Source organism: Nomascus leucogenys, chromosome 22a (genome assembly GCF_006542625.1).
Source record: "Nomascus leucogenys isolate Asia chromosome 22a, Asia_NLE_v1, whole genome shotgun sequence".
In the NCBI taxonomy this organism is placed as follows: domain Eukaryota; kingdom Metazoa; phylum Chordata; class Mammalia; order Primates; family Hylobatidae; genus Nomascus; species Nomascus leucogenys.
Window position 1 is genome coordinate 68,057,535 of NC_044402.1, and position 25,089 is coordinate 68,082,623.

General features: G+C 37.6%; 1 protein-coding gene across 2 annotated transcripts; it reads right to left on the minus strand.

Moving 5' to 3' along the window:
• Positions 1–135: 135 nt before the first annotated feature.
• TDRD6 (tudor domain containing 6) lies at positions 136–24,083 on the minus strand. Of its 2 annotated transcripts, none has more exons than XR_004027713.1 (4): positions 22,701–24,083; positions 8,364–8,488; positions 6,362–6,451; positions 136–2,598 (listed from the first exon to the last, which is right to left on the minus strand). XR_004027713.1 is itself a non-coding variant. In XM_030802322.1 (4 exons), exons 1-4 carry the CDS (start codon positions 16,196–16,198, stop codon positions 2,569–2,571), a joined length of 6,297 nt encoding a protein of 2,098 aa, XP_030658182.1. In that variant the 5' UTR covers positions 16,199–18,572; the 3' UTR covers positions 136–2,568. The 2 variants fall into 2 exon arrangements, 1 of the variants encoding a protein (XP_030658182.1); XM_030802322.1 differs by lacking the exon at positions 22,701–24,083 and adding an exon at positions 10,147–18,572.
• Positions 24,084–25,089: the final 1,006 nt, after the last annotated feature.

The following is a 25,089-nucleotide window of genomic DNA, read 5'->3' on the forward strand; positions in this document are numbered from 1 at the left end:
TGAGAGAGAGAGATTTTTAATGTATTTTCCCAAAGGACTCATATTTTAAAATACAGGCTATACTGTAATCGTGATTGAAGCTTGGACTAAGAATTTTTTCCCTTTAGATGTAAAGAAAGAATACAGTATACAATATTCATATCAGCCTAAATTTTAATTTTACAAAGAGGATTCCTTTTTAGTGTCGAAGTTAAAAACTGCTTTCACATTACTTTGACAGACAAGTAGATTAAAACAGGCAAAATGCCAGTGAAAACCTGTTGCGATGATACAAGACTTCCTAAACATACATTTAAAAAAAAACATTTCTTGCTTTTATTATCTACTATGGGCAGTGGAGTTTAATTATAGCAACATGATATGCTAGGTAGAATCTGGCAGCACTTCTCTTTGACTTTTGGTCACGGCAAGAAAAATTAGAACAAGCAAAAGCCATTGTTTTAGCACAGGATTGGTGGTACTACACAATTTCAAATGATGACTAAAAAGGAGTAGAGAAGGGTTAACAACATTACAGATGAGGCAAAGGCAGTGGATTAGAGAAAATTGGTAATTTTTGGCACTTTCTTTAATTCTTTAAGGCATTCCATTTACTAAAGAAAGGTTCCATAGGTATTACAGCATATAGCAGGGATTCCAGTTAAAATACATTAGTTACTCACACAAAGGCTGTGAAGGATAATAAAACATTCAGAATTACATTTAGCTTCTTCATATTCCAATTAATTTTATTTAATGTTTTCAATTCTGTATGCAGTAGTAAAACAGAATAACACGATTAAATGGAGGTAAAAATATAGCTTAAGAATTTATATAAATATGGGAATCATGGAAAATGATTTTATTTCCCAAGGGACATAAAAATTTATACCACTCATTTGGTACCCTAGTCCTATCTTAGTGGTGTCAGGTGCAAAGTCACTCATTCTCAGAAATTTTACTTCTGTAGCCATTCAGATTAAATTTTTTAAAATAGGGAGTTAAACTCAGCTTAAAATTGAAGGCTTCCTATAATCTGACCCTAACGCATCTTCTCTGAGTTTTGCTTCTGGCAATTCACATTATATTGTCTATATGAGTAAGCCAAACTTGTCTATTCATTATTCCAGGAATAAGTAATATACTCATCTACCTCAATTACTTTTAATGCAAACCTCTCTCCCTTCTACTTACTGAAATTATAACCGGTTTTTAAGGTTCATAATTCTATTTCCATTAGGCTTCAGAGTTTGACAATGCTTCACAGAGATACACTTTCACCCCAGTCTCATTTAGCAAATCTTTTCCCTATTCATTTTAGAAATAAACATTCCAACTGTATGGATGTCCCATTCAACAATTTTTGTTTGTTTTTTTACAATCTTTTGTTGGTGGCACATGCTGATGCTGAAAGGAGAAAATAACTATTGAAAATATCTACTAAGGTTAAAAAGAAATAACCTAACATAGTGCACACTGAGTATTTTTCAGGGTAAAGAAAGAAACATTTATCAAATGCCTACTCCTTTTCAGGGACTTTATATCAATTATTTCTAATCTTAAAAAACACTGCAAGAAAGGTTTTATTATCACCACTTTACAGATGGAGAAGATCAAAGTTCAAAATATTACATAATTTGCCCATGTCACATATCTGTTAAGCAGCATATAGCTAAGATCTGTTTCCAAAAGCTAAGATCTATACTTTGCAAAATCATGTTTAAAAAGTCATGGCCTTTAAAGTTAGGTAGGTCTGGGTTTGATCAAGCCTCTGAGACTCATTAGCTATCTGACCTTAGTTAGGCAAGTTATTTAACCTCTTTATGAAGCTTCAATTTTCTCACCTATAAAATATGGATAATATTGATATGCACTTCGAAGTTGATGATTAAAGTGAAAAAAATGCATTTAAAGTACAAGCTAAGTGACTAATACATAAGAGCTAACATTTAATATTACTATGCTTTCCCCAATCCTCCATTACAGAGGAGAGATGGAACCAAGTATATTTAAGAGTTCTATTTCCTTTTTAATAAAATGAGACCATCATACTAAGGATAAACTTTATTTAAGGATAAACTTTATTCAAATCTTGTATTAGAATACTTCCAAATTCAAACAGAATGTTAGTCAAATGTTTAGACAAACAGGCAAAGATTCAAAATCAAGACAAAAATTCTGAAGGAGATCCTGCTAAAAAGCTATCCTAAGTAGAATCAAATAATGTACTTGTCATGAGCCCTTATTTTTCTATTTTAATTTAAACACTGTATTTGAAAGGTACCAAAATAGTTTTTTGAAATGTAATGTGTTAGTAATCTGTTTAGCAAAATAAATCCTCCCAACTAATTAGAAACATAACACAATAAAGACAAAAGATCCCAGATCTGTATATATAACAGGATCACTATAAACACACTCCACCGTCAACCTGAGACCTAATTTGTTTTCCACCTATATAAAAGTTTTGAGAATGACAACTTCTTGTTGTTACATGTTTTCAATTTTCTCAAATACTGTTGGTCTGGGTAAGATGCCACTTGTTCGAGGGCAGCTTCTGACTGATTGGCCACAGCTATAGATCCACAGTTAAATCTCCATCACCTCCAAACCCCTTTTCTGAAACAAAAAGAGAAAAACTTCAAACTGAGAAAGAAACATACAAACAAAAAAATTTATTTCCATGGGTGTTACCATGACAAATGTCATGTTCTCTAAAAGGGAGGGGGGACAGATGAGTATTCTAATTACTATAGGGCATTATCTCTATAGAAATAATGTTTTATTTTATTATTAATATTTTGGTTCTCACACTGTACCATCAAATCAAGTTTCTCTAAAAATTATGAAATTGGCATATTTTATATTTTGCTAGAATGGTGTGAACAAGGCTGATAATCAATTAGTTCTTTGTCCTTTTTGATTAGTATATATTTCTCACATGATATTAAAGCTACCATTAGCCGATTTTATTCTCAGTGTGCCTCAATTCTAAGAACCACTGCATTGTTTATGAATAAGAATGTGCAATACCAAGAACCAGCCAATAATTTGAATCTTATATAAACTAAAGATTCAGAAATTCCAAGAGATTATTTAACAAAGATCATTTGAACATATGAGCCAATTAACAGAGAAAATTCCTTAAAATGTGAATTTATCACATTTGTAATTTAACTTTCAAGATTAATTCAGTTAATAAGTTTCCTCTATTTCAAGAAATCCTCATCTTGGTTATTTATCTCCATAAGTATTTTTACATTTTTTTTTACCTAAAGTGGTTTTTCTTCCCTGCTACCTATGTCCAAAGAAACTGATAAATCATTTTTGTTTGAGGGATTCAGCATAACAATATTTTTAAGAAATTGTAATTCTGGGTGATAGAAGTATTTTGTTTTAAAAACACAAGTTACCTTTAATTGTGGTATCACCCGCTGACATGAAGTAAAGATCTTTCCCTACTCTTTGGGATACAGCCTAACAAAAGGAACCTTTGAATTGCTATTGATTCTTTATCATGAGTACAAAATAATTCAAATCAGAAATGGAACCACAGATAAGCCAGAAAAGATGTAAACAACAAAAGGTATTTCTATCAAAATTATGACAATCTGATTTTATAATGAGGAATCACGTCAAATACATTTTCTATTCTTCAAATGCTCATTTCTCTAGAACATATCCCTGCAGCACTCTACACAGGGAGTAAAGTACCCTTTTCCAATGTTTAGCTCCCAAACCCCCAACAACTCTGGTAATTGGTGAAGGAGGGAGGGACATCATTGTTCAAGGGGCTGTTATTCAAACACAGTATCCATGTAGAGCCACAGATGCTTTATTAAGGACAATGAAAAGGGAAATATTTCTCTTATATTCCTTTTAACAACCAATAGCATCATGTGCATGCATCATGTGATACAGTAACTAATTAACAAAATACTCTTAGGGTAAAATAAAAGATAAGAAACCATTTTTTTTTAAAAAAGTAATTAGATTCCTAGATCATAGTGACTTCATGTATCATTAAAAAAAGTCATGCATAATACAATACTCACTTTGTAAGGAAAGCTAGCTCATTTGTAGACAGGTATCCAGATTTAAGAGCTTCCTCAAATTTGAAGGAAGGATATTTAAATCTCATTAGTAACCAAATCAAAATTTTTAGAGCCTTACTCATAAGTAGTTTCTATATGTCTGCTAACTGGCCTAGTCAAAGCCAGAGGTAGTTATCTATTTACTTATCTAGATATATAATTTTATGTCTACGTTAAATAGTTCTTTTCTATGTAGCAGGCATAGAGAACTTTATCCAAACTGAATCTTGTATGTACGTATGTATGCATTTGGCTGTGGATTCTTCATAATTAATGGATGGAGACAACCCAAATGTAAAAAGTTTTAGTAAATATTGATGCAAAAAGTGTAGTAGGCTGATATTTCTGACCTAAGCAAAAAAGTAATTAACATAAAGAGAGATATTCAGTGATTTTTAATAGTAAAAATTTCAAATGACCTAAATATCCAACACTATGGGAAATGGTTTAATACATTATGACTCACTAGTGTCATGCAGCATTATTCAGCTATTAAATATTGTTTATGGCATTCTGGGTGCGCCAAGATGGAATAAGCTGACCATAACCTCTTTCGCTGATTACAATGAAAAATTCTAGACAGAATATAAAAAGCAACTACTCAAAGACTCAAAAGTGAACAGAAATAGGTAGATTAAGAATTAAAGTAAAAACGTGAATAATGACTCACAACAGGAGTGAGTTTCATAGGCCTTTTCTTTTCTTTTTTTTACTTCTTTGTCTCTTGACTTTGATCTGAGGGTGGGCCAAATCAAAACTGCCCAGCTAGGGTAGACAGCAAAACTCTGAGAGAAATTTCTTATTTATAGCCAGTGGACTAGGGATAAAGGAACCCTGAATGCTAGAGAGTAAGAAATAGGTAGGAAATCTCTTTGCTGTATTGTGGTATTATGTTTATTTCTATTTTTCTTCTGGCTCTGCCCTGAGGGTGGCAAACCCCAGTTACTGCCTGGTGACAGCTATGGCAACATAGGCACCTACAAATGTGAGAGATGACCCGTCTCTCTAGCCAGTGGAACCAGGAAAAGAGCTTTCTGTCATCTGAAGAGTAGTAATAGGAGATTGTTTTTGTTATCTCTTTATCTGCTTCGCTCTTACAGGCAAACAGAACTGTGTGGTGGAGCAGAGTCTGAGAGAAAAATACTGCCTGGCTAGGTGACCAGAAAAAGGGGCCATTGGAGGCTGGATAAAAGAGGATCCTGGGAGCCAGAAAATGTTGAGGACATCTCAGAGAGGAAAGGAGTTGAAAATGTTTAACTCCTAATGCTACATGTGAACTGTAAGTCTCAGGATTGCCCCTGAGCTATGCACATGCAGAACAGAGCCAAATAAGCACAGCAAAGTCTTTGACACCTAACTACTATATAAACCACTGACCAAAGTCCCTGACTACCCTGGGTGGCTTATGTACCAGGAAGACCTGAACAACAAAGGCTTTGAAAACTAAACTGACAGGACAATCACCAACCACAGAAGGAGAAACAGAACATGTAGTATGAATTGAAACCAGCTGATCATCCGCTATAACAAAAACTTCAACATTCTCCAGATTTTAACAGAACCCAAAGTCTTAAAACATAATATGCAAAATGTTCAGGATATAATCCAAAATTACTCAACATACAAAGAACCAAGAAAAGCTGACCATTTCTCTAGGGAAAAGAAAATCAACAGCTACAAACCCCAAGATGACCAGATATTAAAACTATCAGACAAAGATTGTGAAGGGAGAGGTTCAAGAAGTCCAACCACCCCAAACAGGATAAACTCAAATGCCCAGACACATCATAATGTCATGGCAAATTGCCCACCATATAGTCTCAAATGAAGAAAAACAGAATATAAAACTATACATAGGATGAAATCAATTGTGTCTAAAATATGTAGATGAAATACTTATATTACATATAAACAGAAAAATTATAAAAGAAAACCAAACTGGTCAACCTATTTGTCTCTGGATGGGTATATTATCGGTGATAGTTACTTTCTCATTTTTAATATTGTTATATTTCTCAGGTTTTCTGCATCTAATATGTATTTTATTAGAGTCATGAAGACCAAAACATTTTCTAATCAAGAAGTAAAACATTAATAACTAGTTTTCTCAGAATAATACTTGGCATAAGGACTAAAATCATTGATTTTGTTATTGCTGTTTTTAACTATTGTCACAGGATTTTTCTCCCATTTTTCCAAACACAAGGGACTTTGGAAATAGTTTGTTAAATCACCTTTCAAAATGAAGAACAATGCTCTCACTAATTACTATTTATAGAATTCCATACCTCAGGTGGACTCTTATCAAATTTGGGTATGCCACTCCAGACATTCTCAGGGTTCACTATCTCCTCCATACCATTTGAAAGGTTCAAAACCTACAGGAGAAAACAAATTTTTTTAAGTGTCCAATTCAAAAAAAACCGATTTATGTACCAGAGCAATTATTTTAAAAATGAAATATTATTATTATTATATTATTATTATTATTTTGAGATAGGGTCTTGCTCTATTGCCCAGGCTGGAGGGCAGTGGCAGGATCAGAGCTCACCGTGACCTCGACCTCCTGGGCTCAGGCAATCTGCCCACCTCAGCCTCCTGAATAACTGGGACTACAGGTGCACGCCACCACGCCCAGCTAATTTTTTGTATTTCGGGTAAAGACAGGGTTTCACTATGCTGCCCAGTCTGGTCTCAAACTCCTTGGCTCAAGCGATCCACCTGCCTTGGCCTCCCAAAGTGCTGGGATTACAGGCATGAGCCACTGCACCTAGCCCTAAAATGAAATACTTCAAAAGACAATGAAAATGAATTTATTGAGCTTCAACCTTATATTTCAAACTCCATACTACTTCAGTTTCACAAACATATATAGAGTATCTACGACTGGTGATCAAAGATGGATAAAATTTCAACATCGAACAGTTCAAAATCTAGTGGAGAAAAGACCTCTAAGCAGATAATTAGAATACACCATAGGAAGTTCAGACTTCTGTAGTAGGAGGTATAGGATTATAATACAGAAATAAGGCTTTTTTTGGGATGGGGGAAGGTTGAGGACAAGGATAAATTTAGAAAATAACGTCAGTGAATGCTCCCTGGTAGAGGCAATGGGTAAGTGAATTGGAATTAACCAGTTTGGTAACAGGATGGAATATAGGTAAAATAGAACTGCATTATTAAATATATCGAAACAGCAAGCAGATGGTATATGTAAGAGAAGTCAAGAATTTTGATGTTCATCTAATATAAAGTTCAAAATATAAAGAATTAGGGCCAAAGAGAGTACATAAACACCTAACCCTAGAGGATTTCCTATGCCATGTTAATGAGCTTGACTTTTATGTTCCCGGCCAGGGGCTCTCCAATTTTAATGGAATATGAATGCACATTCGGGAATCCTAACCCCAGAAATTCTGAATTAGCAGGCCAGGCCAAGGCGTAGGAATCTATAATACAATTTCAAAAACAGCCGGGCGCAGTGGCTCACGCCTGTAATCCCAGCACTTTGGGAGGCCGAGGTGGGCGGATCACGAGGTCAGGAGATCGAGACCATCCTGGCTAACAAGGTGAAACCCCATCTCTACTAAAAATACAAAAAATTAGCCGGGCGTCGTGGCGGGTGCCTGTAGTCCCAGCTACTCGGGAGGCTGAGGCAGGAGAATGGCGTGAACCCGGGAGGTGGAGCTTGCAGTGAGCCAAGATCGCGCCACTGCACTCCAGCCTGGGCAACATAGTGAGACCCTGTCTCAAAAAGAAAAAAAAATATATATATATACACACCAGGTAATTCTCAAACAGGTGGTTTTCAAATCACGGGAGAAACACAATCAACAGGCTCCCTAATAAGTTTTACACAATAATGATGCAATCAAATTTGCATTTTACAAACGTCACCCTGACACCGTGGACAATCAGTTTAAGGAAGACTAGAAGAAGCAAACAAAATAGAAGGTTATTAGAGTAATGTAGTTGTGAAATGACTCAACTAAGGTAGTGGCATTAGATATAAAAAATTCCAACTAAGAGATAAGATGTGTAAAGTGTGGAACTAGGTGATTAATAGAATTTAGAAAGAGTAAGGGAGATAGAAGATACAGCCTAGGATGATTTCTTGCTATGATTCTTATATATGGAGATTTAAAATATTTGTGCATTACATCAAATTATCAGGGGGAACAAGCAGGTAAACATTTGTTCTATCACATTCTCTAGTCTGACAGAGTCTGCTAAACTTTCCTTAATAGTCTGCATATACATTTGGAGATAAAGTACTTAAACGTCACTTACCCTTGTTCCTTCTTCAGCTGTTTCTAAAATCTCACATTTAGACCATGTGTTTCTTAGACTTGACCACACAACACATTTAGATCCAACAGTAAAGGCTTTCAGAGTGTAGGTGTTCTGTGGTTGAGCTGCCAAATTGAATTGAGTAAGACTCAATACATATCTCTTAATTCCTTAATGCAACATACACAAGCAAAGCATTTTCCTAATCTGCATTATTTCTATATCATCAACATCATGTAATTAGTACATTGGTATGACTGTCTCCCTCAATTTTGTTTAAAATTCTTCCAGTGCCCCTCCCCCATATAATCTCTTACTGCTTTTCTAAACCAACAAACCAAACAAAAAATCACATCATAAGGATGTGAATCTGATTTCTAACAGTGAAAATCGCTAATAAAATATGGTACTATTTAGACAAGTGGTGTTTTTTATACTTACAACAGCCATTTCTATAAGAAAGCAGCATGTTACAAATGAGCAGACATTCTTATCACAGAGTTAATACTTACTATTATTAAATATGACAATGAGGAATAAATATCTAATGCAAGGGTAATACTTAAATAACTTATGTGTAACCACAGGATGGCATACCATGCAATTAAAATATTTTGAAAGCATTTTTAAGGGACTAAAATGCAGGATTCAATACTGTATGATAGTATGATCTAAACTGTTTTTAAAACTACGTAGTAGACATACACAAAGACAGTAAAAGACAACAAAAAGAAAATACATCATGGTGTTAACATTGATCACTTCTTGTTGATTTTCATTCTCACTATTCCATTATTTTCCTTATTTTTACAATGGTTCAAATTTAATAATATAAAAATTGACATTTAAAAAGTATAGCATTGATTATAAAAAGCTAAAAGTTACCCATTTAACAATTCTTTTTAAGTAGCAAACAGTAGTAAAAATAATTTATAAAAAAGTTAATATAATAAATGTCCTCCAAGATTTACACATGAAAATTTTTTTGCTTAATATAGGCTACCTAAATCTATTTTCTTTCTTTAAGGGTTTCTAATGAATTGCAAGATCAATGCACGATACAGTTAAGTCTAAAAGACCCTGTTAAAATAATCCTTAGTGTAAATTTATGCCTATAGCAGTGCGATAAATTTGGCAAGGGAATACCATGTTTTATAAAACTTACCAACACATGCCCTCTTGACTATAAATGTGATTACATTTTAAATGTGATTAACTTTTGGAGACTAATAGATTTCAAGCATTCAATTTTTAAACACAAAACTAATATTTCAGTGTTTCTTCCAGCACATATTATGCACTGATTTCACAATACATTTTCCCCAAGTTTAAAATGCCCTTCATAAAATCCAATCTGATTCACTTTCCAGGTTTTTAATCTCTTTTACAAAAAATTATTTTTTAGAAATCCATATAAGAATTATTCTCTTTTCTTTAAAACAAATAACAACTTTGGAAAGTCACTATGTTAAACTTAAAAAAGGACACTTTGGGAGGCTGAGGCAGGAGGACTGCTTGAGCCCAGGAGTTTGAGACCAACCTGGATAACATGACAAAACCCTGTCGCTACAAAAAATAGAAAAATTAGCTGGGTGTGGTGGCACACACCTGTAGTCCCAGCTACTCGGGAGGCTGAGGTGGGAAAATCACTAGAGCCCGGGAGGCAGAGGCTGCAGTGAGCCAAGATCACACCACTGCACTCTAGCCTAGATGACAGAGCAAGACCCTGTCTCAAAAAAAAAAAAAAAAAGAAAAAAGGACAAGGGAAAAAAAATTCACATACCTGAGATATGATCTGGTAAACCATTATTGTGCTTGCTTCCATCACTGCTTTCTTCCTCAGAGAACAAGGGCATCAGTGCTGAAACGGCATCCCTGTTTTCATACTCTATAAATTCTTCTTCATATATATTCATTTCATTCTGTGTTTTGGGATCACAATCTGCTCCATGTAGATGCAATGACATCCTGTGCTGGTCTTCAAAAGATTCTACACAACTTGACTTTCTCATGTCCTCAGTACACATGGATTCCTGTGCTTTCTGACTAACTCCTGAAGACAAAGGATCCATCTTCTTATCTAAAGGCAGCTGGGCTGTAGGTAGTTCTAGTTCTGGCTGTTTCTCAGCTTCACAGCTGAGAGGAAGCTGCAGTGTAAATAGCTCCATGGCGCCTTTTGTGACACATTCTTGGGAGAGTGGCACACTCGGTGGCACCGGGCTTAGCTCCCCTTTTTCTTCATCCACAACCAGAGAATTCTGTAACTCAATAGATTCCAGTTCTAAGAATTCTTTTGATTCATCATGAGGAGAAAGTGGCACCTCAAGTGAATTCAGTTCTAGTATCTCCTTTGTTTCATTAGCATGTGGTAGTAATGTGTTAAATCCTGTAATCAGGTATTTATCATCAAACTCTGCTTTGTCAACCAGATGGCACTCTAATTCACCTTCCAGTTCCTCAGTATCAATTTTATCTTTGCAGAGGTTTTCAAAGCCTTCACAAATGTTATCAGTTTTAGGGTCACGGAAGTTACTTGGTTTGGTTCCAATGATGTTTACATCGTTTTCAGTTATTTCAGCAAGCTCATCTGTCTGCTGTTCCATATATATTTTATTTTGTACAGCTTTATTACTTAACTTCTTAAGTCCTACATCAAGATTGTAGGACCCACGAGTCTGCTTTATCTCTGAGTCAATATTTTCATAGGGAAGAGCACTTTTAGTAATACCAGTCTTAGAATATTTCTCCATTTTCTCATTAATACTTTTACCTTTGCTTTTCAAGTCAACAATTGCTAAAGGGATATCACAAACATCCCTTCTGATTTCTAGTATTGTTATTTCCAACACATCTTCTGTTATTATTTCATGGAAATAGTCATTTCCCTCTTGAGAACATACCCCTTCTGAAATGTTAAATCCCGAGAGGCAACATGGAAAGGCTTGCATGGGAACCGACAAAAGCTCAGAAGGAATGGCCCAGAGTGCTTTTGGGTCCACACAGTCTTCAATGTTTCCAAAGTCCACAAGCCTGACAGATACAAGATAATCTTCACAAATATTAGTGATAAGTGCCCTATAATAATGTCCATCTTCTCTGTATCTTACTATACAAGGATCTCCAATATAAGGACATGGGATACAATTTCTCCTGTCCACTACCTGTTCTCCAGCAGTCTGTACTTCTACTTCTAAACACTGAAGTTTCTCCATATCAGCAAACTGACACCAAAAGTACTCAGGTCCATCTATCACAGTGGCATAAGCTCTTACCATTTTTTTTTGTGGATTATACCAGTTAAGAAATACTGAAGTGTCAATGTCTGATTTGTCAACAGACTTTGAATTGGCATCTTTAATTACTTGGGTAGAAAGTTCTATTTGAGATTTTTCACTGAGAGCATACCTGCTAATCATATCATCTGCTATGATCCCATGTTCATCAGCAAGAATAACTTCCCATCTGTCTTGAAATTTAACAAATTCACATCTTATTGCAGCCTCGCCGGTCCGTTGGGAAAAGTAATGCATCATTTTCTTAGAATTTTTATTGTCAGGAACCCCAAATCCCTGCAAGGAGCAATGAATGCACAACCCTGGCAATACCGCATTAACAAGGTCAAGCCTACCTATTTTGTTATTATGAACCACAGAAACATTGCCATAATCTATAAACTGCACAGAGAGAAGGTCATTGGGTTGTTGCTCCTTGATCACAGCACGATACCATAAATTGTCTTCTGGGAAAACAGCACATATCATATCTCCTCTTTGCAAAGGTGGACCTGCATAATATTCCGGCCTTGTTTTAACACTGTTTAATCTCTCTGAAAGATGACTAATTTCAGATTCATCTTCTATTAGTTGAACATAAAAGTCTGAAAGGTCATTTATATGAGAAACATACACAGTTGTTTTAAATCCGGGCATTATAATCTTCTGTGGGAACTCACAAAATTTCAGAGGCAAATCTTTGTCACATGAATCTCCTATTTTTCTCTCTGAAAGAGTGGCTTCTACTCTTGCTGTTTTCCAGGGTGTCTCAGCATAAATTTCTTCTTTCTTTTCTCTTGTTAATGGAAACACTTGACTATTTTTATTTCCCATAGAGTCTTGATATTGAGTGACTAAGTTTGTTTTTGTTAAACTTTGTAAAAGTTTGAGTTCCTTGTATGATGAGTCGATCTTAGGTTTATATGACTCTTCCAAAATTTCTTTATTAGGTAACTTGTTCCCTACTGATTTACTTAAATACTCTGTACATGGCAACTTCATATTCTCATTTTTTTCTGCAAGAGTTTCAGTTGTAGAACGGAGCACTTCACTTTCTTTTTTTCTTATTCTATCTTTGTAATTAAGTAGCCCCAACTTCTTATTAATACTAGCACTAATTTGAATATTGTCACCATATAGTTCTATAATCAGTGTTCCATCTGGATCTTTTGCTACAACTAAAGCCTTCAATGACTTATCTAAAATAGTCTCCTGAAACCACACCACCACTTCTTCTGGTATACGATCAGGAATATCAGATAATGAACATCTGACAGCTTGCATGGGCAAAAGTAAGACATCATATGCATCACTAGGTATTGGAAGCAGATCATCACTTGTTACTACATAAATATTCCCAAAATCAACAAAGAAGACTTTCTTTGGCTCTTTCTCTATTACTATGCCCCTATACCAGTTTCCATCAGTATACTTGGCAAGGCACAAGTTTCCAGGGTTCAAGGGAGATGTTTTTAAATTCAGCAAAACTTTACTTAATTGTGTAATACTACATGACAACTGTTCTAAAATATTTGCATTTCTTGCCAGCTGGCAATAAAATGTCCAAGGGTCATCAATATGCGTTATATAAACTAATTCTTCACTTCCAATTTTGATATCATGTGTAGAATAGAAGTAGGAATGCAGCTGAACAGAGGACTCCAAAGGCTTCTGAAATTTTAGTGGTCTTGCAAGTCTCTTTTCTACCAAGAAATGGCATGCACTCTGAAAGGGGGTTAGCAAATCCACAATGTTAAACAGTTCATTATTAATTGAAGCCAGAGCAAATACTGTACATTTTAATTCTAGATTTTTTTGCCATGCATTATCTATAAATTCATTGAAAGCTTGTATTGCCTTTACATCCCAAACAAGGGGATTCTGGCCAGTTGGGTGAATTAAATTATAAAGACTGCACCTAAAAGCCTGAGCCTTAACCTTGAGAAATTCTTCACTAATTGAATAAATATTCTTCACAGATACCATTTCTCTGTCTCCATAATCTACAAATATTACATTGACATGCTCCACAGATTGTATCCCACTGATAAGTGCCCTGGACCACTGTCTGTTTACTGTTCGCTTAGCCAAACAAGCAGGGGTGTTTCCCTTGTGAGGAGCAGCTGTATTTTTGCAATAGTACTGAATATCAGACATTAGAGTTTTAAGCCCTTGTATGTTCCTGGTCAGCTGACACCAGAAATAGCCAGGGTTTTCAACATAAGACACTCTGACTTCTACTGTACTTCCAACTTCCAGCTCTCGTTTACTAGAGGAGCCTGGCTTAATTTCCAATAAATTCTGTATAAGAGGAAAATAAACAGATGCTCTTTTCACTTTTTCCTGCACAACTAGTTCAGTTGAATCATTTGTTACAACTGTTGTGTCACTCAAAGCTTTTGAAACAGATGTGGTTTTATTCTCTCTCTTGGCTTTCTGCTCTCCTTCTCTGGTCTTGGCAAAAGGTATTTTGTTACTCTCCGTAGTAAAGTGATTTGAAACATGCCCTGGGGAGTGGGCATTTACCGGGATATTTTCCTTTGTTTCAAATTCCTGATACTTGGCATATCCAGCTTGGGCAATTACCTTACTAATGTTTTCTTCCCCTGTTCTTGATTCATCAAGAATCTCAATAACATATTGATGATCCTGTTTATCAAGAATATGGATGACTAATTCTTTGTGGAGCACAGTCTTTTTAAAAAAGGAAACTGCCTCCTGGCTCCAAGTTTTTCCCGAAGGCCAAGTATCAGCTAGGGTGCACTTCAGAGCCAATACTGGTAGCTGCCTAAACTGAGGAAGCAGCATCCTTACATCATACCAGTCCACATTTGCCGAATTGCCTCGGTCAACTAAGAATACATCCACACTCTTGTCATCCAATTTGGTGACTATTGCCCTATAATAACCATTTTCTTTCCACTTGACACAGCAAAGGTCATCAGGTTCAGGTTTCAAAACTACACCATCCAGCTTACTGGCAGAGGAATAGAAACCGCACATTCTCCTCATCAGCTTACTGAAGGTGACATTGTGTTTCCTCAACCTAATCCAAAACTCAGAAGGATTTTTAACAAACTCTACCTGGGCATCGTAGAAGGCATTCATCTTTAACCTGATAGATCTTAAGGCTGGGAGTGAAATCTCTTCATCTACTTCTTCAGCAGGAGACTGAGACTGAGATGTTTCTGGTTCCTCCTCCTCTGTTTCCTGGCTCTGAAGGGCTCGGTCAGCCAAGCAACACGACTGTACTCCAAACACACGGTTCAGATTAATCCCATCTTCTCCATACAGGCTGACATAATATACACGCTCAAAGGAGCAATAAAATTCAATCTTTGCATTCACTGCCTTGCCCAGTATCAGTGCCTTCAGGTCACCGACCTGTGACCGAGACCAGCCTCTCCCACCGTCCCAGAGTCCATACAAAGCACAAGGGTAGGTCACCACCGGCATTCGAAAATATTCAGGCAGCAAGTACCGAAGGCTGCTGCAACTCACTAACTCCTTCCTTCCATAGTCCACATGAAGCACCTGGGCACAGCGCTGGGGCCGAAAAGTCTCCAGTAAGAGTGCTCTGTACCAATGTCCATCCAGGCCACAGGATGCACACGGAGAGCCCGGCTTGTCTGGGCTCTCCTCCCTCTCCTCCCAGGTGGCACTGGTCGAGTTCTCATCCCCTGTCCCCGTGGAACCCCGGTATACTTGGGCCATGCTCTCGGAGAGGCGGTGGATCTCCTGCGACAGGTTGCGAAGCTGGCAGTGAATGCGGTGGGGATGGCACACTTGGGTTACGACCACGGGCTCCGTCACGCCCAGCTGCAGCTGGGGATAGAAATAATCCAGACCAGGCTGCTTTTGCTCGAGCGGGACTCGCGAGAGAACCGGGACCCCGGAGCCCACGCTAGCAGTGGCCGCTGTGAGATGGCGCTCCAGCAGCGAACGGAAGAGGCTGTCGGGCACCCGCCGGACCAGGCCTAGCTCCCGCATCTGTTGGAACACATCGGGCACCTCCAGGAGGACCAGGCGGTGGAGCAGCAGCACGTCCAGGACGCACCCGTGCACCTCCTTGCCCTGAAGGTTGCTAAGGAAGTCCACGGCGTCGGCGGGCCAGTGCTGCGGCTCGCCCGCGCCCGCGCTAGCGCCGCAGCCTGCCGGCACCAGGCCTGCCAGCACGCAGCCCAGCACTTCTGAGGGCAAGTTGAAGAACTCTCTGCGCCCGGGCGCCAGCGAGCCCGCGCCAGCCGTGATGGTGCGGCCCTCGTCCAGCAGGAAGACACGGCTCTCCTGTGCCTGCCGGCTGATCACGCGGCAGCGGTGCCACAAAAGCCCGACTTGCACCAGGCACAGGTCGCCGGGCGAGGCCGAGGCGCTGCCCAGCGCCCACTGGCCACGCGTGGCCGCCGCTTCCTGGATTTCCCGATTCAGCCGCAGGTACTCGCCCCGCCGCTCGCCCACCAGCCCCCACAGCTGCACCGGGATCACATCGGGATGCACGTCCACGAAGGACACCCGCAGGGACAGCGAGGCCCCTGGCGCCAGCATTCCGGGCGTCGAGCACATCTGGACTGCGCGGCGCGGCGCCCACTTCCGGAAATTCGGGGTCGCTTGTCAGGGCCTCGAAATCCTCCGCGCCGCCGGAAGGCGAGTTCCAGCCAAACTAGGTTCAAAGGACCCAGGGGAGGGGAAGGACGCCGGCGAGGCGTTTCCTCGGCAACTCCCCCGTCGACGGTCCTACAGGACTCACGCCGCGGACTGGTAAGACCCGGTGGCCCCACCAACCGTCCGAGGTCGCGCCTCCGGGCACGCGTTTACTGCGCTCGGCGCCGCCACTTCCGGCCACGGGGAGTGGGCGGGGCCAGTTGAGGCCTGGGGTTGGCCTAACGCCTAAGGGCCCAAGGAGCTTGTTGGGACCTTCCGTAGACCCTGAGGTGGGAGGTTTTGGACACAACCTGCATCTCCTCAGACCGCCTTCGACTCTGGAGGCCGCCGTGTGACTGCCTGGCACAGGGCTGCGGTGAGGACCGACCAGAGAGGGATTTCCTTTTCGTCCTCCCAACTACCAGGGATTGAGCACTGGGGGCCAGGCAAGGTACTAGCCAGTGGCGTTCCCGACGGGAACGAGAAACGCGGGAGCCAATGGCACGTTCCTAGGCGTTAAGGCCGGAACTTTCGGAGGGCCCCGGGTGCTGCTGCGGGGCACGGGTGCTCCTGCTGGCTCAATGTATCCGTGGACAGCCAGGTGCTCAGCCTCTATTCTTTAACCCTGTTTCATCGTCTGAATTGATAGAGTTGTTATGAGGTTAAAATAACGTATGAAAGTATATAGCAACTGGTACATATTTCCCTTCCCACACTTAGCTGATACGGGTTCCTTTGCTGCTTTGCTGTCTAACTCTGGCATCCCAATTTTGAAGGCATTTTCATTTACTCACAGAGCTAGCACAGAACTGGATTCATAAAAGGAGGCCAAGAGGAATGGAATCAACATTCCTTCAAGCCTCTGCTGTATATACTAAAATCTTAACAGGATAACCCTCTGAGGCCTCTGTTTGTTAAATGTCCAAACCTCCATTTGGAATGGAAAAGTGCAGGCAAACTAGGAGAAGTTTCCAGGATATGTCTACATTAGATTTTTGTTCATTTGCAAAGTTAGACACATCCGTGGAAGCTTCTTATAGTCTGCCTGTACTTTTCATTCCACGTTTCGAAATGTCATTAAATACAAATACAATAAGGCAGTGCTTAAAATGACCCTGGCCTAACTGTAAATCTCAGTGTCTTCAGTCTGTCCAGATTAGAGGCAACCATGTGCTTCCACATCACCCTATGCTTACTTTTTCACGGCACTTTTCACATTGTGTGGCAACTGTCTGATCTCTATCATCCCGCCAGCCGACAGGTTCCCTTTGGCAAGCACTGTTTGTTGGATTCTCGGAATCTAGCTTGGAGTAAAGGCAATGAATATTTGCTAAATGAATATGAATGAATGAATGAATCCAATTTCTCTAAAAGCTTTGGCTTTTTCCTGAAGAACTCATCCTTGAAAACTCAATTTTCCCATCTTTTTCTAATTGTTTCATATTCATTATGGAAGAAAAACATTTTATTTAAAAACATCTAGCAAGACCTAGCTCAAACGTCTTTTCCTCATGACTCTACTATTCCCCCTGGCAGAATTGGTTGTTCCTTTTTTTTTTTTTTTACATACTTCTATATTATTATATTTTGTAGCTCTCTGTCTGCCACAGTAGGAACATCTTAAAAGCAGGAACACTTCTCATTTATTTTTATGTTCCCGATGCCTAGCCAGTGCTGTACTGTTAGCATCCAGTAAATCTTAACAAGAGTAAGCAATCTAACACTATGCCCTTTACAGTGGAAAGAAGAAATTCATTATAAAATGGTCTTATGATCACTTGAAATTGTTTTATCATTACATGGAATAATGAATGGAGACTTTAATCCATCATCTATTTCAGGTTCATGTAGTATAACCAAACTCCTTTGTAGACCACAGGGTTGTAGATATTATGACTTACTTTTTGTATTTCATTTGTCCTCCAACCTCCTTGCATGGCTCATGGCCTTAATCCTAGGATGTCAGGGTATATCACGTGGCCGTTATGGGCTGATCCGAATCCTTTACCCCCATCCACCCAGATGTTTCCAATGTCCTACCTTTTCTGTATCTGGAGCAGGTAGCATTAGTTTGTTCTGTCTTGCTCTGCTGTTGGACAGGGACTTGGGTTAATTTTAAAAATCAGGTCACTGCACTGTTAAGATTAAGCTCCCCTCATATATCTCCCATACTATACTAAGCAAAATATCTTGAGTTTTATGATAAATAAACTTTCCTCCCATTAGTTTTGAGAGGCCCTTGGTTTCGGAAAAGAAGGGAGAGGGGATATTCTTTTTTTATTATTATTATACTTTAAGTTCTGGGATATATGTGCAGAACGTGCAGGTTTGTTATATACGTATACACATGCCATGGTGGTTTGCTGCACCCATCAACCCATCATCTACATTAAGTATTTCTCCTAATGCTGTCCCTCCCCTATCCTTCCACCCCTTGACAGGCCCCGGTATGTGAAGTTTGGGAGGATATTCTTATCCTAATACAAATACGTAAAGGATAAAGGGGGAAAGGATAAGGCCAGGAATGGAATGTGTATGACAGGTGTTTGAATACTAATATTGTGAGCCACTTCAATATTTTTTACGGAAACGATGCAGGAAAATTGGGCTAAATAAATCATACTTATTTTGTGCTATCTTAGACCTCTGTATATAGAGAACTCTAAGCAGAAATGCAGTATACTTTACAGTCTATAGTTTCTATACTACTAATTGACTTTGTTTAAAGTTGCTTAGAAAAATTAACATTTACTGGATATTTTTAGAAAACAATTCAAGTAAGAAATACCCTGTTAGGAGAATGAAAAAGACAAGCTACAGACAGGGAGAAAATATTTGCAAACCACACGTCTGACATAGGACTTGTATCTATAATAGATAAACGACTCTCAAAACTCAATAGTAAAAAAAAAATAAACTTGAAAATAGACAAAAGATATGAAGTGGCATTTCACAGAGGATGTACAGATGACAAAGAAGAATATGAAAAGATTTTCAACATCATTAGCTATTAGACAAAAAAAACCCCACAATGTTATATCACCACATGCCATGATAATGACTAAGCTAAAAAATCGTGATAACACCAGTACTGGCAAGAATGTGAATAAACGGCATCACTTATGTTGCTGGTAAGAATGTAAAATGGTACAGCCACATTTTAAAAACTATATACTTGCCATATGACTGAGAAATTGCATTTAGGCATTTATCCCAAAGAAATGAAAACATGCTCATGCAAAAACCTGTACATGACTGTTAATAGCAACTATATTCCTAATAACCCTAAACTGGAAACAACCTAAATGCCCTTCAATGGGTAAATGGTTAAACTGTGGTACATCAATACCAAAGGGTCCTACACAGCAATAACAAGGAAAATGAATTATTGATGTGAGCAACAACTTAGGAAGGTTCTCCGTAGAATTTTACTGAGTGAAAAAAAATAGTAAAAGGTTACATACTGCATTCTATTTTCATAATATTCTTAGATGAACAAAATTATAGAGATGGAGAAAAGATTAGTGGCTTCCAGGAGTTAGGGATGGGGAAGAAAAGGGATGAAAACGCCTATAAAGGGATAGCATCAGGCATGGGCTGATCTGTTCTGTATCTTGTGTGCAGTGATAGTTATCAAAGCTACACAAAGGTGATGAAATTGCATGGAATGACACACACACACACGCACACACACACACAAATGTGTGCTTGTAAATAAGTGACTTTGGAATCTGTGGATTGTACCAATGTCAATTTGCTCCTGGTTTTGATTGTGTACAACAGTCATGGTACATCCCTATACATTTTTTTGGAAACTTCATGAAAATCTAAAATTATTTCAAAATAAAAAGGTTTTAAAAATTTAAGATTCCAGTGTCACAAAATACAATTTTATTAGAATACACACACAGACAATTCAAGACCATATCATTACAGGGGGCAATGAGAGTAGAGAGAGCATCATAGTCTTTTGAGTTACAGCAGGACTGGCCTCCATTTGTAAGAGCCATGTGACCCAGGCAAGTAATTTACCCTCTGTTTCCATATCTGAAAATGGATATAACAGCATACACCTTACATTTGGGTTCCAAGGACTGCATGAATTAATGTAAATACAGTTAACATGTTTGCATTAAATAAATACTTGAGATACAACAAAACATAGTGGGAAAGGAAGGGCTTTAAATTTTGAAAGTCCCTGTTTATCATCTCAGGGTGACATGGATAATAAAATTTTCAGAATTAGGTACTCTTCATCTATAAAAATGGAACTATACTTAAATATGAAGACTAAATGAGCCAATATGGGTAAAAGACCCACTGCAGGAAATATGCAATAAGTTGTAGTTATTAGTGATATGAATGAAATTAAAACTTAAAAATATGTTACCTCCTAGGATTCTTAAAGATTAAAAATCTTAAATTAGGTTTTTTAAAAATTTGGTCTATTTAGGCATAATTTTTGTACAGTAAAACTCACACTTTCATATTGTACAGTTCGATATTTTGACAAATGTTTACAGTTTTATTCCCTTAAATAGTGTCTTTTGAAGAAAAAAGTTTGTAATTTTGATGAAATCATATTATTCACATATTTTCTTTTCTAAATGGTAGTTTATTTTGTTGTTATTGTTCCACTAAATCTTTTACTAACCCAAGGTAAAAAAACAAAGCAAAAATCCACAAAAACAAACTTTCAATGTTTTTGTTTAGAAGTTTTATAATTTTAGCTCTTGTATTTAGGTCTATGATTCATTTTAAATTAACTTTTTGCAGTGAGGTAAGGGTTGAGGATTTTATTTTTATATACGGATATCCAATTGTTATATTGCCATTTGTTGCAAAGACTATACTATCCTGTTAAGTTATCTTGGTGCTTTTGCCAAAAATTAATTGACCATATGTATGTGAGTTTATTCTTTGACTTGTTATTCTGTTCCATCAATCCATATATCTGTCTTTGTGCCAGTACCCCTTTGTTTTGCTTATTTTCTAAACTGCTTAAAAGCCAATTTTAAAATTAAGTAATATGAATCCTCTTTGTTCTTTTCCCTCAAAATTGTTTTTGATTTTCTATATGTATTTTAGAATATACTTGTCAACTTCTGCAAAAAAATTTGAAGCCTGCTGGGGTTTTTTTAGAATTTCTTTGTAGGTAGAGATCTATTTGACAATAATTAACTTTGGAGCAATACTGAGTCTTTTAATCCATGGACTCAGTTCATTGCTCTATTAAAATCTTTAATTTCTCTCAGTAATGTTTTATATTTTTCAGTGAACAAATCTTGTACACATTTGTTAGATTTATCCCTAAGTTTTTAATGTCTTTATGCTATTGTAAATATTAATTTTTAAATATTTTACTCCCTAGTTTTTCATTGCTAGTATACCAAAATATATTTTTGTCTATTGGCCTTATAGCTTGTGAATTTGCTAGGACTTCATTATTAATTCTTGTAGCTTTTGGTAGATTCCTTGGGATTATTTTATATATGTAATTATATCATCTGTGAATAAAGGCAGTTCCATGTCTTCTTTTCTAATATATGTGCCTTTTATTTCCTTTTCTTGCTTTACTGCAATGGCTAAGACCTTCAGTACAGATTAAAATAAAATGGTAAGAATTGATATTGCCTTGTTCCTGATTTAAGGAGAAAGTCTTTCACCAATACGATGTTAGCTATAGGTTTTACTTAGGTCCTTTTCATCAGGATGAGGAAGTTTCTTTTTTTTTGCTATTTTGTTGAGAATTTTTACATCAAATACTATTGAATTTTATCAAATACTTTTTCACATTCTGTTGATAAATGTTTTGTTTTGTTCTGTTAATTGGGTGAATTATATTGATTTTTTAGGATGTTGAACCAATTTTGTATTCCCAGGATAAGTCTCACTTAATCATGATGTATTATACTTTATATGATGCTGGATTCAATTTGCTAATGTTTTTTCACATCTACGCACAGGGATTTTTAAATTTTCTGTTTACTGTGGTAAGATATACGTAAAACAAAACTTACCATTTAAAACATGTTTAAGTGTAGAGCTCAGTGGCATTAAATATATTCACATTGTTGTACAACCATTACCACTATCCATTTCCAGAATTTTTCATCATCCCAAACTGAAACTGTACACATTAAACAACTCCTCATTCCCTTCCCACTATTCTATATTGTCTTTATGAATTTTCATTATTCTAGTACCTCAAGTAGAATCATGTATGTATTCACTTTTGCCTGGCTTATTTCACTCAGCATAATGTTTTTAAGGTTCATCCATGCTGTAGCATGTATTTCCTTCCTTGTTATTACCTTCTTAACTCAGAACTATATCAGGACAAAACAAAACCCGTGATAACAAGCAATTAGGCACTTTATAACATTTACTTTTAAAATAAGAATAACACAGTTTATTTACTCACATATATTCCTGTTTGTTACCAGATATTTTCAGCAAACAGACATCTTTAAGCATCTTCATCTGCTTTTATCAAACCTTCAAGTGGCTCCTGCTGCTGTTGACAATCACAGCAGCCTGTTGGGGGTAAAGTATGGGGAGAGAAAAAAATAATGTATTCCTCAAAATTCAGAAATAATAAAGCACTTGAGTGGGTAAAATGTGCATGTATATGGCATCAATGAAGGCCAAATAGTGATATAATTTCCATACATGCTTTAAAATGAAGAATAATGTAAGCACATCACATATTTATTGTTAGTCAATTATATATTATTTAAAACTATCAAATTCTCGATTTTATGGAATAGCTATTAAACTGATGAAGATGATCCTTAAAAATTATGACGTTTCAAACACACATGATCATTTAAAAACATAATTAAGCATTTAATACGGTAAAAAATTTCATAAAATCAGAAGTGTTATTGACCCAACATAATCATTCTGAAGAAGAGAACAAAATGATTTAATCATGTGTATAAATGTCTTTCTCTTCACTCCCCAAAAAACCCTCTCAATTCATCAGATACCTTCAGAGTGGCTCCTATTTGAAGTTTGTAAGGGATACAAAGATGTGTTACATGGTCCTTGCTTTCAAGCAATACATCTTGTGTAGGGGACGCTGATGCGCACATCTATGTAGTAGGGGAAGCAGTGGGAGAAAGGGGGTACTGAAGATACTGAAGGCTTCAGAGAGGAAATAGTAGGTGATCATTTTAGATAACTGAGGTAGAATTTAACCAATACGAATAAAGATGAATAGGTGGTGGTGGTAGGAAGAAAGGTAGATGGAGGGAACAGAATAAACTACATAGAAAAGCAGCAAGTATAGCGCATCTGCAGGAAAATAATTAGAGCAATGCATTTCTAAGGAAGTAGGGTACAGGTATGCAGTGAAAGGTAAAAGTGAGAAAAATGGGCTGGAGTCAGATTGAAAGGGTCTTGGATATAGCATTAAAGGTTTTAATTTTTAGTATGTGTGTATATAGGAGAAATTGAAGGTGCGAATATGCCCAAAGTTGCCCAATGGAAGATGACTGTGCTTCCCTGTGAAGAATGGATTTCAGGGTGAGACAGTCGAGACACGTCAGAAGTCTGTATTATACTTTAAGATCTGAATAATTTTTCCCCATCTTGAAATATGAGAAAATAAACCCAAGCATAAAGAATCCTAATGAAATTTTTAAAATTCTATTTTTTTAAACCTGACATCAATATGGCTCCCTTTAGGTATACACAGGTTAAGATTCTAGAGTTCAATCCTTCAGCTTTTTTTTTTTTTTTCTTTCGCAGACAGTCTCCCTCTGTTGCCCAGGCTGGAGTGCAGTGGTGTGATCTCAGTTCACCGCAACCTCCGCCTCCCGGGTTCAAACAATTCTCCTGTCTGAGCCTCCCGAGTAGCTGGGACTACAGGCGCATGCTGATTTTTTGTATTTTAGTAGAGACAAGGGTTTCACTGTGTTGCGCATGCTGGTCTTGAACTCCTGAGCTCAGGCAGTCTGCCCGCCTTGGCCTCCCAAAGTGCTGGGATTACAAGCGTGAGCCACCGCGCCCATCCCACTTCAAATTTTAAGGAAATGGGAATTCAGAGAAGTGAAGGGACTTGATCCTAGTTATACTCTTCTGTCAGTAGAACCCAAAATAGGATAAAGATCTTTAGATTCTGGGTTCAGTCTTTCTTCCACATTATCTGACATTCAATAATAATATATATTTGCTTGGTAGTCATCTTTAAAAAGTCTCAGTTTAATTGGGAAGAAAAGAATTACTTATTTTCCTTTCCAAAGAAATTGTTTTAACCATCAAGTATTAAAATTAACCATTTTTTCTAGGAAAGTCCTGAAGGAATTTGTTTTCATTAACAGAAAAATTATATGTAATTATAACAACTGTAAATAAGTGTGCTTGAAAATTTGAAGATGACTGAATAACAAATTCTTTCATATTTATATTGTCCTGAGTTTTTATTTTTTTATTAGCAAAGTAAAAGAGAAATTGCAGACTCATATGATAGTCACAGATTCTTTTTTTTTTTTCTTTTTTTTTTTTTTTGAGACAGAGTCTCACTCTGTCACCCAGACTGGAGTGCAGTGGCGCAATCTCGGCTCACTGCAAGCTCCGCCTCCTGGGTTCACGCCATTCTCCTGCCTCAGCCTCCCGAGTAGCTGGGACTACAGGCGCCCGCCACCACGCCTGGCTAATTTTTTGTATTTTTAGTAGAGATGGGGTTTCATCGTGTTAGCCAGGATGGTCTCGATCTCCTGACCTCGTGATCCGCCCATCTCGGTCTCTCGAAATGCTGGGATTACAGGCGTGAGCCACCGTGCCTGGCCACAGATTCTTAAAACAAT

What these genes read in the sequence shown, in the direction of transcription:
- TDRD6 (XM_030802322.1), bottom strand. Translation starts at nt 16,198, where the DNA reads ATGTGCTCGACGCCCGGAATGCTGGCGCCAGGGGCCTCGCTGTCCCTG. An exon ending in CAGCTGAAGAAGGAACAAGG is followed by an intron (nt 6,452 to 8,363) that starts GTAAGTGACGTT and finishes TTTCTCCTGTAG; the next exon opens with GTTTTGAACCTTTCAAATGG. An exon ending in TTGATAAGAGTCCACCTGAG is followed by an intron (nt 2,599 to 6,361) that starts GTATGGAATTCT and finishes TTTTTGTTTCAG; the next exon opens with AAAAGGGGTTTGGAGGTGAT.